The 20131-nt window shown below is 37.4% G+C and overlaps 1 protein-coding gene across 7 annotated transcripts in view; it reads right to left on the bottom strand.

Annotated features, from left to right (window-relative positions):
- The window catches only part of FMNL2 (formin like 2), a 335576-nt gene that overhangs the window by 151480 nt on the left and 163965 nt on the right, over window positions 1–20131 (bottom strand). For 6 of the 7 annotated variants that reach the window (XM_077153833.1, XM_077153840.1, XM_077153838.1 and 3 more), the window contains exon 2: window positions 313–396. In XM_077153833.1, coding sequence (XP_077009948.1) covers window positions 313–396 — 84 coding nt within the window. Of the gene's footprint in view, window positions 1–312; window positions 397–3288; window positions 3439–20131 lie in introns of those variants that run through there. The other variant, XM_077153834.1, reaches the window with a different exon arrangement.

Genomic DNA, 20131 nt, shown 5'->3' with positions numbered 1-20131 from the left:
AGTAAATTTCCCCTTTTAAAAAGCCAAAAAAAAGTAAATAGAGAAAAAAATTATCCAAATTTGGTTTGAACACCTAACTAGCTTTTTCAGAAAGTTCCACCATAAGACATTTGAAAATAAAGGACAGAAGTACAATAATGCATGAATAAAAGAAGTTGTTTTCCAGCTTTTCCTTTGTCATGAGAAACAGGAAGGCAAAGAGTCACTAAACAGAAATCCATGCACTTCCTAAAGAAAAGTATAATACATTAAGGAAAAAATAACTGGTTCCTCTTTCATTACTTTCTTGATAAAAGCATCACTGTTTCTTACCTGATCACAAATCAGTTCCCATTTTTTCTCATTGTCGTACTGCCGCAGTAACCTGGCTTTGTCAGGAGGTAGGTTCATAGCATTCTGAAAAAGAAAGAGACGGGTTACACCCATACTAGGATACCAATGAGTTACTCATATTCAGACCTAAGAACACTAGCGCGGTTTTTTAATGGCCTTCTTCAAATTCTGAGCCTCAAATTGAACCAAAACACCCAACAGAAGTTATTTAAATATCAAATTGACTTAAAGGGAGGAAGAGAAGCTCTGCCATTCTATGCTGGGACATCTGAGGGAGCTGGCTTTGAACAATAAGATTCACATTTCAGCAAAAATAAGGAATTGTTTCTTCATTTAACACGGGGCTCCCACTGTACTCAACAAAAGGCTGGTATGGCCCAAGAGATATTTACACAATTTCCTTTTAAAGAAATAAAGCCCCATCAGATACAGAGCAGGAAACACCAAAAGAAAATTGGATGGCCAGAACCTTTCATAAAAAGCAGGAACTTTTTCTCTCCTGGACAGATAACTGTGATTAAAGGAAAAAAACAAAAACCATGAAAGCCAGCCAATACTTTTTGTTCCCTCAGTAAGATGATGGTACTCAGAATATAGTCTAATATTAGCTAACAAACTCTCGGTCTAGCTATTGGTTTATGAAACTGTGTTTGAGATGAGAAATTGACTGTGAGCTAAATGACCTGTTTAGACATCAACACTCATAAAAACCCTCCATCTACACAGCACACCTTCTGTAATGCTGGCCACGGATTTTCCGAGGAATGTTCACATGCGTTCATCTAATGTCCCAAATGACCAATTATATACATTTTCAAAATACTTAGCTAGGATCTGAGGTGTGACCTCTGGACACAGAACAGGGCAGCGCGAAAAAGCCCCAGAAGGAATTCAGATATCTTCCCTTGAAACTAAGTAGTCAATAAACATCTTGCATCTATTAATTGTTCTGTCTTCTCCCTGGAATCAACACTCCAAATCACCACCTATCTCAATACAGTTCTCTTCTGGGTCAACATCTGAGGAGACAAATACAAAGGCTGGAACTTGTAACGCTCACACCACCACTCTCTGCAAGACTGGGCTTATACAGAATCTGCTGTCTGCATGGTTACAGACTCACAGCATTTGGCAAAACAAATTAAACAGAGGTGAGAGCAAGTGAGCCACTTTAAACTAATGACAGAGAATTAGCATTTAATTATTTTGATAATATAACCCAAGTATTTCCCTTAAGCTAGATCTAGGTCCCAAATTGGTCGTAAATTATACCCATCACCTACTAATTTGGATCTAACCTGCTAGATTTTAGAATAGACTGTCTTCAGAATATTTTAAGTTTTTAATTACTTCCAAAGCTGACAATATAATCTGAAATGCTTTGGACGCCAGAGTTTTTTCAGTGATATTGCCAAGGTTTCTTCACAGAAACATCTAAATTGGAGAAAATGTTTCTATATGGCCTATCTCCCTGGATTATCTACTTGAATCAGACTGAAAAATCTTGAGTTGTATTTATTTATGTCACAGTTTTGCAATGTTAAACCTAGGATAAGATAAAGAAGAATTCCATGTGTATATTTCTGAGGGAGGACCCAAAGTTACTGCATATTAAATAATCAGTCCATCACTGCTTTTTTTTGTACCCTAGAAATGGATGTTTTTAACAGATTTTGTCCCTTATATTAGTGACTGTGGGTATGATTATATATTAAATCTGAATAGTAAGATTATGAAATAAGTTGAATGAGTTTTTTTCCAAATCCTTATTAGTCTGCCGAGTTATAAAGAAGAAAAAGAATGTCTGAACAACTTCAAGGTGCCCAGCATTTGTATTAGGCATTTTGCATATGTAAACATCTTCCTAACGAGCCTGTGGGTTAGATATAATTTTCCCCATTTCACATATGGGTAAACAAAGCTTGCATAGCTTGGCTAACTTGCTCAAGATTGCATAGCTTTACAGGAGAAAAAGCAGGAAACAAATTTACTCTGCCAGACTCCTAAGGACAGTCTTTGATGGTGCCACCAAGTTTTTAGGCAGCAAGAGAAAATGGCAAATAACTTACAAACTTCTCTTAGTACTCTATTATACCCTTATGTGGAAGCAGTTTGTAAACACTGCTACAGGAATTAGATGCAGGCCCTGCTGCTACTGCAAAGAAAAACACAAGATGCTCCTTTCTAGATCAACTCTTTGATGAAATAGCATTGCAAACTAACTAAGCTGTTTATTTAGCAGCTCCCTCGTTCAGGCCCTGTGCTATGTGCTGGGCATATAGTGGAGAGTCAAACAGATCCAGTCTTAGTGGAGCATTACATGAAGGTGGCAGAGACACATATGAAATAAATACACCCACATATCTTTTTAAACTCTGATAAGTCCTGGAGAGAGATTATCAGCGATCAATTTTAGGTCGAATAGTCCAGGGAAGTCCCCTCAGGAAAAAGTAACAATTAATACAAGTGCTAAAAATGAGAAGGAGTGAGCCAGGTGAAAGCAGATGAAAGCATTCTCGGCAGAGGAAACCATGACAAGATGCTAGTGCAGGAAGAACCTCGGCACAATCAAAGTGCAGAAAGGTAAGAGACAGCAAAAGAGAGGGGATGGGGTAATAGAGAGTGAGGGAGATGAGCTAGGGCATTACACAGTCACCCATGCAGGTCAGGGAACGGATCTCTTTTGACCTTATCTAAAATACAATGGGAAGTCACTGAAGGCTCAAAAGCAGGGCGATGACATAATTAAGTTACATTTTACAAAGGCCACTGTAGAACTAGTTAGAAACAGCAAAAGTAGACACAGAGATGCCAGGGCAATAGTTCCAAGTGAATGGTGTGGTGGCAGCATGGACTAGACTGATGGCAAGTCAAATGAAGAAAAGTGGACAGAAATATTAACTCAAATTGATGGGTTAGATATAAGGGTTGAGGGAGGATGTCAAAAATCAGTACCTTGCTTCTAGCTTGAGCAATGAGTTGAAAGGTGGTCCATTTAATGAGAGGGGTACCTGGGCAAAAGAAGACACAGATCTCGAGAAGGTGGTGAAGAACATGACCTTGTTTAGCTCTGAGATAGCCATGAAGCATTCAAGAGAACATTCAAGCAGATAAGTAGATACATGTTTCTAGAGGTCAGAAGAAAGGTCTTCAGCTCTGGAAACTGGAAGAGCCTTAAGAAGTCTGATAACGAGTTACTTCAGGAGAAGTAAGTCAATAACAACATAACAAAACTAAAACTGTACTTAGTAATCATTCTCCAAGCATTCAAAGTAATCCCTTCCACAGGTCAAACCTCTGAGCTGCTCAGACATACACTGTACAACTTAATAATTCTAAAGGGAATTCAAAATTAGAAACTCCACAGAGACCTAGCTAAAGTTTAGGGATGTTGTGATTAACTGGTAATAACCGCCGTTAAACATATATATATATATATATATATATATTTTTTTTTTTTTTTAAAAACAATGAACTCTTTCCTTTTATGCTGCACAGGGCAAGTCTCTGGCATTCAAAGCTAAATGTTTATGCAGGTAATTCCTATAAGTCCAAGATATTTTCTGAGGTATTGGCTCTATCTCAGGTTCCTTTGCTGTCTGCATAAAAACAGATTGCTCTTCTATTTGGCTGAAAAATATAAACCAATTTCCAAGTTTACCTAATACAGAGGCAACTCTACCACACCCATACATTCTGATATCTTTGCCATAGGGCTCTCTCCTTTTCTTTTTTAACTCCATTTATCCATCCATTTATTGGGCTTCAAAATACCAGAATATTTGTACCATAAGCATATTGGAGAATTTAATCATAAAGTTGGAGTGTACCTGCTAAAGGTCTACTGAAGGTGTGATATTTGAGTCAGTTTAATGGCTGTTAATTATCCTTTCCTCTAGACTGTACAAGTTCTAGCTAAATAAATTAGATCATCAAGAGTATTCTTTCTGTAAGAATACTCTTCCCTTCCACTCTCAATCTGAGAAACTTCAAAAATCAGCTCAAATATCACTTAACATTAAAACCTTCCCCCAACTACTTTGAGAAGACAGTCTCTTCTTTGGGCTCAATTAACACTGTATGCATGTGTCTATTATAGCACAGAGCACACTGTCCCTAATTATCTATTTGCCTACCTAGAATCTCCACTGGACTAAGTGAGTACTTGAAGGAAAAATACTTTCTTAAACCAATTCATTCAAAAGCAAATCTAGAGAATACAAAGCTTTCTGATATCAGCTCTTAGCCCACATTCATGGGAACAGTGCAAATTTACGCAACATCCTCCTTTACCCCCTGATGTCCTCAATGCTCATGCTGAAAAACAGACCCGTGGCAGTGAAAGGGAATTGTGTATCATATATCTTATATAATATACCTTTGTCCTCATAATCCCTAAATTAAAACTTCCATGTTTTGTCACCGAATTCTATAAGAGAAACTCTATTACATAACTACCTATTTAAAAAGAAAGGACACAGACCTTGCAAGCAGTGTTACTTAAGGAAGCAGAAGACAGTTTATAAAAGAAACAACTTAATCTTTTAGAGCTATGAACAGCAGAGTTACTATGAATTTTAATGGGAACCCAAAAGAAGGGGCAATTACTTTTTGCCACCAAAAGCAGGGAAATACTATGATTGCAACAGATGGTTGAACAACAATCAGATGGTTGAACAGGATTTACTAGTTCGGTTCTTGACCTGGAAAAGCAAATTAAAATGAGCAGACAGTCCATCATTGAAAAAAGCCAGTAAATATTATTCAAAATTAAAAGTCAAAATCAACTCTAAGTCAAAGCTGAGGGTCAATAACAAGATGTACAATTTATGGATGGCCTGACATGTCTCTGGCATTTAGGCTCTTACACAATTTAGTCTGTTTTATAATCCTGACAAGTAAGTATTATCTTCTTCATTTGATAGTGGAGAGAACTGAAGGACAAGGAGATTAAGTAACTTCTCCCTGTATAGATAAGTAGCAACACCAGGCATCAAAAAGAGGTTTGTATGACCCTCATTCCATGGCACCAATGTGTGTCTAAAGTATGGCCTGTCTGAACTAAGCGATTCAACAATTCTACTTGAATAAACAGAAGCATAGTCATTAGCAAGCAAAGTGAAGATGAAAATGAACAGAATTATTTAGGGTGTTAAAGAATTTCAGATAAAATATTGGTATACACATTCGATGGATTATGCAGTAGTAAGATAAAATGACGTCTGAACCACATGACAAGATGAATGAGCCTTGAGGACATAATGCCGAGTGAAATAAACTGGACACAAAAGGATAGACACTGCATGATCCACTTTTATGATCATGGTAAAGGTAAAATCAGAGGCTTATAATACAGAATATAGGGGACCTAGAGATAAACAGAAGCTTGAGATGGGTAAGCAGCTGGCTAATGAGGTTGAAATTAATTGTAAGGGAATAGATAGAAGTGAAGATGGTTCACTAGTGGGTCTATAAGCAATATTACCATATTTAAAGGGAACATGGATTCAAAGGGGTTGTATAGACACATGTGTTCCTCCAATTAACACTACAAATATAAGTTCTTACATGAACTACTGCAAAGGTACAAATCTTGTACAAAGAGTGCATAATTTCGGAGTATGGGGAGAAAATGCAATTGTGTGCTATGGGATTTGTTTTACAGGAAAACATCAACAGTACCACAGCAATGCCGGGTATATAATGGGGGTAGGGACAGGAATTAAGGGGAGGTTTGGATTTTCTATTTGGCAAGGGCTTATTTACTAGCTATCTTTCTCTTGGAAAAAATACTGAAATTATCTAAGACTGATCAACTGTTGACTCTGGATGTTATATATGAGGTCCGGGAGATGGAAGTCGCTGAAAGACGCACTGACTGAAAAGCAGACTGACATGATGGTGATTACATATGATGGACACTGTGCTGCTACACAAAGGAACAAAGCCACGAGGCACAACACAGTGTGAATATACATGTGGGACATTTGGTGAGGCAAAATAAGCCAGAAACAAGAGCAAATATTCTATCATCTCATTTACAAAATACTTGTTATAAAAAAACTAGGGTCTAAAAATAAAGGGTCAATGGCTGGGAGATTCCAAACAGAGTCGAGAGGTTATCCTGGAGGTTATTCTTATGCATTAAACAGATACCACCTTTTTAGTTAAGGCATAGCAGAGAGGCTGGAGGGAACTGCCTGAAACTACAGAGCTGTGTTCCAGTAGCCATGTTTCTTGAAGACGATTGTATCATGATACAGCTTTCACATTGTGACTGTGTGATTGTGAGAGGTTTGTGTCTGAATGTTTCTTTTGTCTACCTTATGGACAGATGAGTGAAACATGGGATTGAAGGTGGATAAATAACCGGGGGAACAAATGTTAAAACAAATTTAGTAGATTGAATTGCTGCTGTCGGTGGGGGGAAGGGGGGAGGGTATGGTATGTATGAATGTTTTTCTGTCTTCTTTTTATTTCTTTTTCTGAATTGATACAGATGTTCTGGGAAATGATCATGATGATGAATATACAACTATGTGATGAAAAAATTAATTAGTTTTTAAAACTGGGGTCTAGATTGTAAACTCTTTAGCAGTCGCATTTAGTCTGGAGTGTTGTTTATTTCTGGATTTTGAGGGGCTGGTTTATATATGTATAACCTGCTATTTAGAGATAAAAACAAAGCCGAGCAGGTTAGGATTCAGGAAATTCAGAACACAGAGGTAAGGAAGACATCACCTGTATTTAGAACTTCCCCTACTCTTTGTTGCTCAGATGTGGCCTCACTCTCTCCAAGCCCAACTCTGCAAGTGAAACCATTGCCCTCCCCACTATGTGGAACCTGACATCCACGGGTGAGAGTCTCCCTGGTGACATGGGAGATGACCCCCAGGGAGAGGCCAAGCCAGGCACCATGGGATCAACAATACCAGCCTGACCAAAGAGGGAAAACAAATGTAAAAATTAAGGTATCAGTTGCTGAGGGAGTTCAAATAGAGTCTAGAGGCCACGCTGGAGGTCATTTTTGGTCTCTAGAATCTTGGAGCAGCTAGAAGAAAAAATGAAAAATCATGGACCTGTAACCCATGCCAAACTTTAAAATCTGTTATATAACTACTTGTTAAGATACACTTGGAAATTATTGTTTTGTATATATATTGCACAATAAAAAAAATTTAAAGATAAAAAATATAAATACACATTGACATTTTAATAGGAGTCTTCAATATCCTCAAAAAAAAATTAAAAAGAACATAATGGTACTGGGCTGAATCCACACACAGCAAGATACTGTGTCAAGTGTATAAACACTGAACGCCCAAAAAATCCAAAACCAAGTTGGAAATACAAATAAGAGGTAAACCTAGACTTCAAAGGCACCACAAGAAAGCAGAAAAGATATGTACATGAATATAAAAGAGAGCATGTAAAGTACTACAATAAAAGTACCACCATCCTAAGGGAATCCAGGAGAAAGAGCCACTTCTTTAGTCATGGAAAGCAGGGAAGGCTACGAATCTGCTAGATGTGTGATCCTGCCCACATGTGTACTATCTGATGGCTCGTGATGATTTTTACTATGGGGGTTCTGCAAATAGACCATCTGGGCCCCAATCCTAGCTCTACCACTCATTAAGAGTAATCTTGGGTAAATTATTTAAACTCTCTGTTTCCACATTTATAAAAGGGATATGATATGGTGATGAGGATGATGGTGATGATGGCGATAACCACTCTACCTACTCTCAGAGTTTTTGAAAAACTTAAATCAGATAAGCCATGTAAAGTAGTTAGCAAAGGGAAGCACACAGTAAACGCTCAATACATACTAGATATTGTTATTCTTATTACTCTCATTATTTTATGTAAAGGGAATGGTGTAGACAGAGGCAATGGATATAGGGAATGGCAAAGGATGGTGAGCCACACAGAATAAACCACAGGGTAAGGACTGGGAGGCAGTGGGAATCTGAAGGTCAGTCATTGAACAAGAAAATGTCAGGAAAGGAAGCCTTTCAGAGGTCCTCAAATCACACCAGGTTAAGGGTTCCTCCTCCGATGATTCTTCCCAGGTTAATACTTTTTCCTTATACCATTATTGGGACATCAGGTTGCGTGATCTACCATTGAGTAACATATCAATTCTCCCATGAGCTCACCTTAAAATTGCAACAACTGAGGAGCCTGAGGGTAGTTGCAAATTCAACAGACAACCCACCCTTATTTATATTCAACTAACCTGAAAGTCACTTCCTTCAATGACCTAAACTCATGTTCCCATCACCTACCTGACATCCTAAATCTTAATACCCTCGTAGCCGAGAGGAAACTGCTAAAATATATTCAGCTTCTTTCCGGCATTAAGACTCAGGCAGCCAGCCAAATAGTTTCCCAAAGCAAAACAGTCATCTTTCACTCCCACTGTTATTTTTATTTCATCTTTGAGCATATTAATATCATTCCCTGTGGCCAATGAAGCTCACAACAGGCAAAGTCAGCCTGTTCTCTAACCCAGTTATGACTTCAAAATAAAATCTGACTGCAAAGCTGTTCTTTCTCTCCAGGAAACCTGTGACAATGAGAAATAAATCTAATCTCCCATTCTTAATCTTAGGTATAGTCTATTTTCTTGGAAGGCTTTCTTTAAATGTTCATCTAAATTTCCCTCCCCCCAAGCCCTTGGTAATAATCTCTAACTTGCTTTCTCTATGAAATTATCTATTCTAGATATTTTATTTAAGTGGAATCACACAATATCTGGCCTTTTATCTCTGGTTTATTTCACTCAGGATAATGTTTTCAAGGTTCACCCATGCTGTCATGTCAGAACTTCGTTCCTTTTTATGGCTGAATAATATTCCACTGTATATGCATACCACTTTTTGGCTATCCATTAATCTACTGACAGACACAGGTCGTTTCCATTTTTGGCTTGTGAATAATGCTGCCCTGAATATTTGGGTCCCAGTATCTGTTTGAGTTCCTAGTATTAATTCTGTTAGATATATACCAAGAAGTAGAATTGCTAGGACCTATGATAATTCTACGTTTAACTTTTTGAGGACCTACTAAAATTTTTTCCACAGCGGCTGCAATATTTTGCATCTCCACCAGCAAGGCACAAGGGTTCCAATTTCTCATATCCTCCCTAACACTTATTTTCCTTTTGTTAAATTATTACTATAGTCATCCGAGTAGTCATCAAGGTACCTCATTGTGATTTTGATTTGCATTTTCCCAAATGAGAAATTACATTAAGCATCTTTTCATGTGCTTATTGGCCATTCAAATATTGTCTTTAGAGAAATGTTCCCTAGACTTTTCTTTTTTTAATCAAGGTAAAATCTATGTTTTAAACCAAATAAAGAGCAAGAGAGACATTTTAGTCCAATCCTGTCTTTTATAGGTGACCAAACAAACTCAAATGGTGAAGACACTTGCCCAAATCCACAGAAATGGTTATTACCAGTGGTAGATGGATAATCCAGGTCAACACGCCTACTGGTTCTTCCTCCATGATCCTAAAAGAAGGCACACTTACATCTGTCAATGTGTGTGTGTGGGTGGGTGTGGATGAACAGACATACACAATTTGAGAAAATCCAAACCAGATAATGCATGTAAAATAGCACACAAAGCCTTGTTAACAGTGCACACTCAATGCATACTTTATACACTGTTATTCTTATCTTCTCATTTTAAAGAATATATGAATTACTATTATGATCTGCCCCTGTTTTAATAAACTTCCATATTTTCCTGACCAAGCAAGTTTCTCATACCAAAATAAGTGTCAGCACTTGCATTTTCTCCATCATCCTTTCTTGATTTGGGGCTTCAACTTCACGGAATAACTCAGTTTATGTGCAAAGTTATACAGCACTAAAAAATTATGCGTTGTCAATCAGTAAACACAAACTAAACAAAAAAATTTCCCAGTCTCATGTAAATTATCCATGATTTTAAGTTAGTCACACTTTTGCTTCCCTTTACAAAGGAGAATGAACATGAGTTGACTATGTATGTACATATGTCTGTACATTTAATTGCAAGGCCAGATTATCATGAATATGGATGAAGCTAGGTAGGAAAGGCAATCTTATCCACAGAAAAGAAGGGTACAGCTATAATAGTCTGGGACATATTCTCCTGCAGCCCATCTTTCTACAAATACCCAATCACTAGTTAATGTGATTCAATGCAAAATAGATGCCAAAAGCACACATTGCTCCTCTTGCCATCATGCCAATTCCCAAAGTACAGATTCCTATCACATTCAAATAAGGAATAATGGAAAGAACCATTCATTCCATTTCTTTCAAACCTCCTATCAGATTTTAATTAGAGGTCTGGTGCCTGATTCCTGGACAGATTCCGGAACTCCAACAGGTCTTTAGCTACTCTTTGCCAACCAGCATCCCAAGAACTGTGTGAGCATGCACGTGTGTTTATACCAGGGTGGAGGGAGTAATACAAGAGACCGTACTCCAGATGCTAGAAAATTGCTTCATGGGCAACTATTAGACAATATAAAGACAAATAAACTCTGGTAATAGGTTTACTGGCACAGACCAGAATAAGTTACAATCCAGAGAAAGGGCTCTTATTCTGATAAATGCTAACTTCTATAACATGAGCCTGAAGAGGAAAAACATTTTGATAACTGAAGATTACAAGTTGAAACTAATTATAACATATCACATAGCCCAAATTCAGTTCAATCAAGCCAAAGGAATCCAATCTCTGTGAGCTGCCAATCTGAAACAAGTATATCTTTTCACACTGTCCTGCCTCCCTGAAACCCCAGGCCCATTCTCCCCATCCCCCCACCCCCACCCCAGCTCTTTCCTAGCAACAAACTTTAATTTCCTTCCTCAGAACATTAGATATCATTATCCTCCCTGTACCCTTCCACAGCAGTGACTCTGGAAATGACCACCAAACCTGGTTCCATAATTTTTCCACCATCACAAGACTGACCCAACTTACTGCTTCACACCCTTCAGTCTCATGATGAAGGTCAACAAAGGTAAAAAACAGTTCAAGTTGATGCTCAATTAAAGTCACATCTTCTGAGACAACAGGAAAAAGATTATGTTTTTTGTCTTAAAAATAAATAATTCTGGCACAATCCTAAACTTAGAGCCTCAAGTCTATAGTTTCTTCTTTGTAAACAGCTACAACTTCAAGGGCAGACTTACTGTAGATGACGGAATAATGCACCTCTCCAAGGCTCCAACACTAATCCCAGGAGCCTGTGAATATGCCACCTTACATAATAAGATGAGATTTGCAGGTGTGATTAGTTAAGGGTCTTGAGATGAGGTGATTTCCCTGGACTATCTGAGTGGGTTTAATGTAATCACAGTGGTCCTTACAAGAGGGAGGAGGAAGTAGATGAAGGTCAAGAGTGATGCAATGTATAAAGGACTTGACCAGCCAATGCTGGTTTTGAAGACAGGAAGCAGCCACAAGTCAAAGCAGGGAGATGGAGGCAAGAGGAAACAGATTCTACCCTCAAGCCTCTGGAAATCAACACAGCTCTGTGTTCGTTTTAGCTTAATGAGACCCGTGTCAGACTTCCAACTCAAAAATGTAAGGTAATTTGTGTTGTTTTAAGCCACTAAGTTTATGGTAATTTGTTATGGGCAAATGGTTGTTATTGCCAACCATATTCTGGCTACCCCAAGGCATGGTTTCCCTCTTTTCCACAACTGCAACTTCCAAAATTTTCAGGCCCAACTCTCAATTGCCAATTTTAAGAGGCATGGTTATTATATGCTGTTGTAGATGCATACTGATAAAAGCCAGTACTGAATTTAATTATATTAGCAAATGGAAAACCTTGGAGGCTAAATTGTGTCCTAAGGTTAACTTACTGAAAAATCTAAAAATAAAATTATCAGCTCATGAAGACGACACGTTACTATCCAAACAAACACAATAATGCTGGCACAATGTGACATTTAACTGCAACAAATGTTTATTAGTCTTGATGGATTCTAGCTTGAGAGACCTATATTATCTCTGCAGATGAGCAGAACCACGCCAGGCAGGAAAAATGGGAAGTCTTAAATGCCTCCTGACCTATGGCAAACCGATTATTGCTTCTGTTCTTGCTCCTTCCACACTTTAACCTTAAACTTAGCTTTCTGGCCCTTACCCTTCATAATTGTGGAAAAGACTGTCAGATAAATTTTTATATCTCTAGTGCAATATCCTGGTATTAAAAGAAATACTTTGATGTCCCTGTGATCTTTGTGGTCAATATCAGCCATCAGAAAGTTAATTCACACATAATGTCTAACGGAACAATATTACATTTAATTCTGCAAACATTTAACCCCTTAAGATGTTATAAAACAGGAGACTCGCAAAACAACTGACATTAACAACAATCCAACAAGAATATTCAAAGAAATAATGGCTGCAAACTTTCCAAAGTTAAAGAAAGACATGAATATGCACATCCAAGATACAACTCCAACAAACTCCAAATAGACCTATGGCACAGCATGTTATAATCAAGCTGGCAAATACAAAAGATAAAAGATTCTGAAAGCCTAACGAGAAGCAGCATATCACATACAAGGGAACCCCAGTAAGAGTAAATGCTAATTATTCATTGGAAACTATGCAGGCAAGAAGGCTGGCATATTTAAAGCGCTTAAAGCAAAAAATTGCCAACCAATAATTCTATATCCAGCAATGCTGTCTTTCAAAAATAAGGGTGGAATTAAGATATTCCCAAATAATCAAAAGCTGAGGAAGTTTGTTACCATTAGATCTGCCCTACAAGAGATGTTAAAGGGAGTTCTACAAGTTGAAAGGAAAAGACAATAGACAATGGCATCAAGAAATAAAGATTTCTGGTGACGGTAATATAGGGGTAAAAACAAATGCCAATACTATTGTAATTTTGGTTTATAACTCCACTTTTTACTTCCTACAGGATCTAAAAGGCAAGCATAAAATATCATGATAAACTGATTACTGTTGGGACAGAAGGGTAAAGGAACACAGTTTATGTATGCCACTGAAGTTAAGTTGGTATCAAAACAAGTGAGATTGTTGATTTAGGATGTTAAATTTAGGCTCCATGGTATCCACAAAGAAAATATGAGAGAATACGCAAACTCATAGAGACAGAAAGAATACAGATTACAGGGGGCAGTGCAGGGGGGCGGGCAGGTGCAATGGGGGTTAATGCACAATGAATGTAGGGTTTCTGTTTAGGGTAAAGGGAAAGTTCTTGCAATGGATGGTGGGAAAGACACTGCAACACTGTAAATGTGATTAATTACACTGTACAGTATCCTCAGGAAGGGTTTGGATAGAAATATTTATGTCGCATATATGTTTCCACAATTAAAAAATTAAACAGAGAAAGTGCTATAATAAAAAGTAAATTCAATACATGATAGGTGGAATCTAAGAATGGAGGAGAAAATGCTCAAAAGGACATTATTCAGGTATACAAAAAAACTAGAATATAGACTGTAAGCTTTATATCATTGTTAAGTTTTCTGAACATGGTAATTATACTTAAGGTGATTACATAAGTGAATATTTATAGGAAATATACCCAGAAGTATTATATGTTCAAAGACCACAATGTGTTCAGAAAATAGACAGGTGATTAGATAGATAGATAGACAGATAGGTAGACAGGTAGGTAAATAGATGAGAATTAGGAAGGGAGGGGGGAAGAGGGAGGTAGGAATGACAGTGTTAAAACTGGTAGATCTGGACAACTGGCAGCAGTGGGGAGGGGAAGATGAGTATGTTCACATTCTCTGTGTGGGGTTTGACTTATTTTTGCAATTGTTCTGTGAGTTTGAAATTATTTAAAAATAAAAAAATTTTTTAAGTGGAAAAAAAAAAAAATTCAACAACTTCAAAATATGAGGGAGGCCACGAGTCACATTCTGTTTTACCGATGTATCCTATCTATCATTATGTGACTCTGAGCCCCTGGAGAGAAGGATGATTTGTCAGTCTTCTCTACAACCCTGGCCACCCAGTCAAGTGCCTAGCATTCAGGCAGTGCATAGTAAATGCATACTAAATTTTGCTCAGCCAGACAAGTGATATTTCGATCAACTAAATCTGGTATCCTCTTTTAAACAAATAAATGGTCAGGGTCAAATCAGCCATCATCTATTTGCAGGTGGCTGTTAAGTATTATACAAATATTACTAACAGTGGAATGTATATTTCAATCCTCTAAGGTGGAAGGAAGGAAGGGAGGGAAAGGGGAAGAGAGGGAATAAAAAGAAAAGAAAGGAAGAAAAGGAAAGGAAGAAAGAAAATTTATTTAAAAGGTCCAGAATGTACCTTTTTTTCATCCTGCACCCTGTACCCGACTTGCCCCTCCTGCCCCAGACCACCTGCTCCTCTAATGAAATCAGAGTTTTATCCAAGTCTTGGGTCTTCCTTATACCGTGCTTAAGTTACCTTTTCTATGTTTTATCTCCAATACTTTTATTTGGGAGCCAAACATGATCCTACATATTGTTCTGCCATTTCACATGTGAAGCCTTTTTCTCTGAGAAGGAAAATTCCCTGACATACTTTGGTATCTTCCACAGTACTCAGAAAATGGATATATTTCCAATAGGCATTTAATAAATATTCATGAGTTAAGTAAAGAATTCTGGCAATACCATCAAAACCAAATCTTCTGATGACTGGCGCATGGTAATTCAGATTTTATACATACATACAATGCAAAACAATTATGACATTAAATAAGCAATGATTTATTAAGCAGCTGAACTAAATCATATATTACAAACATGAATCTGTGGACACCTCAGTAAGAGGTATCTCTTATTTGGGGTAAAAGGTTTTCAAGCTTTGTTATTCACAGCCAGGAGAGTATTAAAGTTCACATGAAATAAAATCCATCTCATTTGAATTATACCTGGCTTTATGTTCTCATGCCTCAGTGATGTGTCTAAGTAAAAAGTGCTACCCAAGTGTATGATCTGGCCTTTTTGTACAACAAGGAAGCAGGTCACATTTTGCTCTGCAGGCACCAAGCAAAGCAACAAGGAAAACAAACAAACAAACAAAAAAACACTTTGCAGGGTAAGCACACAACTATATTCACAGACAACAAATTTCTAGGAGGGAGGCCTGTAGGTGGGCACCACTTAAAGTGCTAGACTTGGCTGTGTGCCAGAGAAAGGAACAAGAATGAAAAGTGAGAGAGAAGAGAGGTGTGGGGTGGGTGGGTAAGAGGGTACCGATTCCTTGTGCTTCTCAGCTGGGCAGATGACAACAGCAGGCCTGGAGGACACGACCCTGGCTGCTGAACTTGGTACACCCACTCAGCATGCTCTGGATGTAATGCTTTTCTGTTTCCTACAAAGCAGTGTTATGCTTCTCCAAGAGAGCTATAAGTATTTGGAGAAATGCCATAATACTACAGTGGCCATGTAATCTTTGCATTCTAACATTTTCTAACAACTCCACTTTCCTCCCTTAAGAGATAAACAGAACCCAACTCACATGAGCCATTCACCCTACAGCAAATGAAACCTTCAATCCAACGGACTCAAGGGAAAATGCAATACAATCCATTCAGACCTAATGTTTTCCCCCCTACAGAATCTGCCAACTTAAAGTGTACCTCGGATTCATATCTGTCTTCTTCCAGGGAGAAATTCAACCCAAGTACAAATGGACTGCTGTCTGACATTAGGCTTCAAAGAGAAGTAATGGGATCAAAAGACCTTCCCATTTGTAACTTCAAAAAATTAAAATCAACCTAGTACCTACTTTCCTTCCTAAACAAAGCTTCAAAACCCAGTCCTGAAATATTCAGTCCCTCACATGCTTTCCTATCTCATGGGTCTGTTGCCCTGCTACTGCTTCAGTGCTCCATCCTGGTCAGACAGCACACTGACAAACAGCCCATTCATGCTTTTTCTCTCTTCTACACATATATTTATGAATGCTAAGCACAATACATTCTCTGTTATTCCACATGGTTGGGCAATAGGGACATTGTTTAACAGAGAGGTACCACACATACCACACATGATTCCTAAATAAATAAGATTCATCAAAATATATTAACATAAAACCCATATTAGCCTAACTTTTATCTTTCTTTAATGACTCTCAAAGAACACCAGATTTTACAATGACTTCTGGTCAACTCTGTAAATGACAATACAAACTTTGTGGTTGGAATCACTTAGACCTGAATTCAAATTCCAGTTACAAGCAGTTAATCTGGGAAGTAACTAAATTTCTCTGAGCCTCACTGTCTTCAACTGAAAACAAAACAAAAACACCTCCCTGTCAGGATCACCAGGAAACAGTCACTCTCGCAGCAGCAGACACGTCGTGGCATGGTGTCCATGGGACAGACTTTGTCTGGGGAGAAAGGTCCTAATCTTCAGAGTCAAAAAACACCTGAATTTATATCCCAAAACTGATACTAACTGCTGTATATTCATTGGCAAGTCACTTCACTTCTTTGAGCTTTAGTTTCCTCATCTATAAAATGAGGATGCTAACATCTACTTCAGAGGGATATCCAGAGGAGCCTGACAGAAGGGTCAACACAGGATGGTCACTATGAAAGTTAAAAATTAATTGAGTGAACACATGTAAAGTGTTTCATTTAGCACAATGACTAACATAAGCGTTCAAAAAGCTTTAACCACTGAGTACCAGAAGATAATGCAACTTAATTCAAGAAAGGGAAGGAATGAAGGATATGAGTATCTTTTTTTTTTTTAATCATCATGCCTTTGAGAGTTTCTCAAACACATACTTATGAATTTCTGGTGCTATAAATGTAATGCATGTCTAGTCAATATTCAAAGATAAACTTAATAGAAATGTCCAGATCTGTGATTCCTTAAGAATGTCTAGATTTGTATGCCAAGGCATCCCGATATCCTACAGTGAACTCACAGTGAAACTGTGGGATATTTTTAATTTTTGAAGGAAGTAACAACACTTGAAATCTGTCTAACACCACACAAACGGAGAGTTTGAGGTGTTTCACACTTTCAACCTCAAATTGCACTACATTTGTTCTATAACATCTTGTTTTTGCAAAGTTGTTTTTTTTTTGATGTTTTTGTTTGTTTTACCAGTTGTTATGATAAAAATCAGGTGTCAAGCAAAACTCAACGTCAATGTGGAAGAGAAAATGAGGCAGTGATGGAACTCAATCTGAACCCAAGGATTGAGAGTCACCAACAGGTGAAGATCATAACCCATTCATAAACAATTGTTGATTTTCAAGAACAAAAGAATTTTTCCTTCCAATTCATGTCTAATATTTTTTCAAACAGCTACTGAGCTATTAGGACATAAATACTTAAGTTGTTTGGATAACAATTTAAGAAGTGGAGAGGTTAGGTATTTCTTTTGGCTGGAGCACTTGAAAAATGGAGGGTGGTGTAACCCAGAAAGTTTGGGAACCTCCAGTCTAAATTATATCTGCCATCCCACCACTCCGTCCCCATTACGCCTGGTATTACTGCTTTCTGGAAGTATTACAGAATAATAAAAGGACCTCTAAAAAAAATTTTAACCTTTGGCCTAATATTTGAGAAATTGCTAAAAGAGTTGGCTGTAGTTGGTTTGAGAAAAATAAATGTCTTTCAACTGGTTATGTAAAATTTTATCATGAAAACTAGAAATATTTCCCAAGGGATTACATATAAACAAAGCATCCCAGTTACCTTGGTGAACAAATTTCTATCTATATAAAAATGTTTTACATGTAACGTCTAAAGATCTTTCAGACTAAACACTGGGTCTCAAAATCAGTTGACACAACTTAGTTTTATGATAAGGTATTATTCTTAAAAATTTAAGTGCCAGCCCGAGGACCCGGGTTGGATTCCCGGTGCCTGCCCATGTAAAAAAAAAAAAATTTAAGTGCCCTCTTTGACTCTCAAAAGTATCCCAAATCGGGTGATTAAGTTTATGGCCATCCTAACTGACAAGCTAATCACATGTAGAAGAAAAGTAAGCTGTAAACAGCTTATGCTTGGAACTAAGCAAGAATCAAATTATAATGCTGGATGCAGATTTTTCAAACCTCAGTATCAGACATTCACAGACAGAGCTAGGGCCAGATAACCCCCAATGCATCTTCTTCTAACCCTGCAGTCCGTGACTGTGAAGACACTGTGCGTAGACACTGAACCAGCAGTTCCAGAAGTCAAAACCACCCATGAGTTCACTCGACTTTGTACCTTACAGAATTTCATGCATGTTTTAATAAGTGGGTAATAACTTGTAATTAATTCTGGATCATGGTTACCGTTTCTGAAAAGATGACTTTTGTTAAATTAACAGAAATAAATGAGACTAGAGAAGAAAGAAATTGTCTTCCAAAATCAGGCAACTGATTCTAGAATTTATAAAGCACAAAAATCAATAGGAAACACTACTAATTAGCCTGGCTTTGATTATTTCAATGAAGAAAATACCTTAAGAAGAGCAATTCAAGACTTCTAAATTCTCATCAAAAAGTCTTCCGTATTTCATTTTTAAATAGCTAAAATAGGATGTTTTTATACATTCTAACAATTTGTCCCCCAAAACTCCCTAACTTGCCCCTAGGCAAATTCTAATTTCTTTCTTCATACCAAAAGAGCAACACTTCTCATTCACCAATATTATATTTTCTTTCCAAGAAACAGAGTGTCAGGATAGTTTCTACATTTACTCTCTTTTGTTCTTTTCTCTAAAAATGAAAGATGCAAAGATTTCCTTCTTATAAAACTACTCATGCTTCAAGTAAGAAGGACATGATATTCTGAATCAGGATAATACAGATGACTACTAAAGAATAAATATGTTCAGGTGACTTTGGATAATATGAACAAAACAGAAATACTACAGATAATCTCCATTAAATAGAGGGAAAAAAGATCATGTATTATATCTCTGATTAAATCTGTGAAGAATGGGTGCTACAAATGTGATGGAGTTACAAGACAAAATTCATTTGCTGTTTTCACCCTTGCTTTTGGTCTTTCCCACATTTCAGCTCTTGCTATATATAAAGCCTAAGGCGGAGGAGGAAATATGGTGAATGACAGCTGCATCTCCAAGTCTCCTCAAGGACATCCCTGGCACCAGCACAGCAGCTCTCAACCAGGAATTTGGGGGGTGGGAGGGTGGAGAAGGAGGGGCAGGTGGTGAAAACAATCTACATTTTTCACAAGCTTCTTAGGAAATCCTTATATACGTAAGTTTTGAGATCTACTATATCCTGGGTCAGTGCATAAGAGAGTGAAGCTTACATTCAGTGACAGGCTCACTGAATGAAATTTCTCACAATTTCTTAGCAAAAATGTGTTTTGTTTTTTTTTTTGCAATTGGATTGAGATATATTCACACAACATACAAACCACTGTAAATACACAATCAATGTCTCACAGTATCATCAAAATGTTGTACATTCATCCCCATGATCAATTTTAGAACACTTTCATTACTTCAAAAAAAATAAAAATAAAACCCAAATCCTCCCTCACCCCTTATCTGCAGCCCCCCCACTCTGTTGACCCATAGTATTGGTGGGGTACATTTGTTACTGCTGATGAAAGAATATTAAAATATTACTCTTAACTCTAGTCCAAAGTTTGCAATGGGTACATTTTCCCCATATACCCCTCCATTAGTAACTTCTTATAACAGCATTGTACATTTGTTCTAGTTCATGAAAGAACTTCAATTTTTTTTATAAGCACCAAAGTATTTTTCAAACATAAAAGGAAAAACATCTATGATAAGGACACAGAATGGA

Source organism: Tamandua tetradactyla, chromosome 3, assembly GCF_023851605.1.
Source record: "Tamandua tetradactyla isolate mTamTet1 chromosome 3, mTamTet1.pri, whole genome shotgun sequence".
Lineage (NCBI taxonomy): Eukaryota > Metazoa > Chordata > Mammalia > Pilosa > Myrmecophagidae > Tamandua > Tamandua tetradactyla.
The sequence above is the reverse complement of the archived record's forward strand: the minus strand, read 5'-3'. Positions and strand labels throughout refer to the sequence as shown.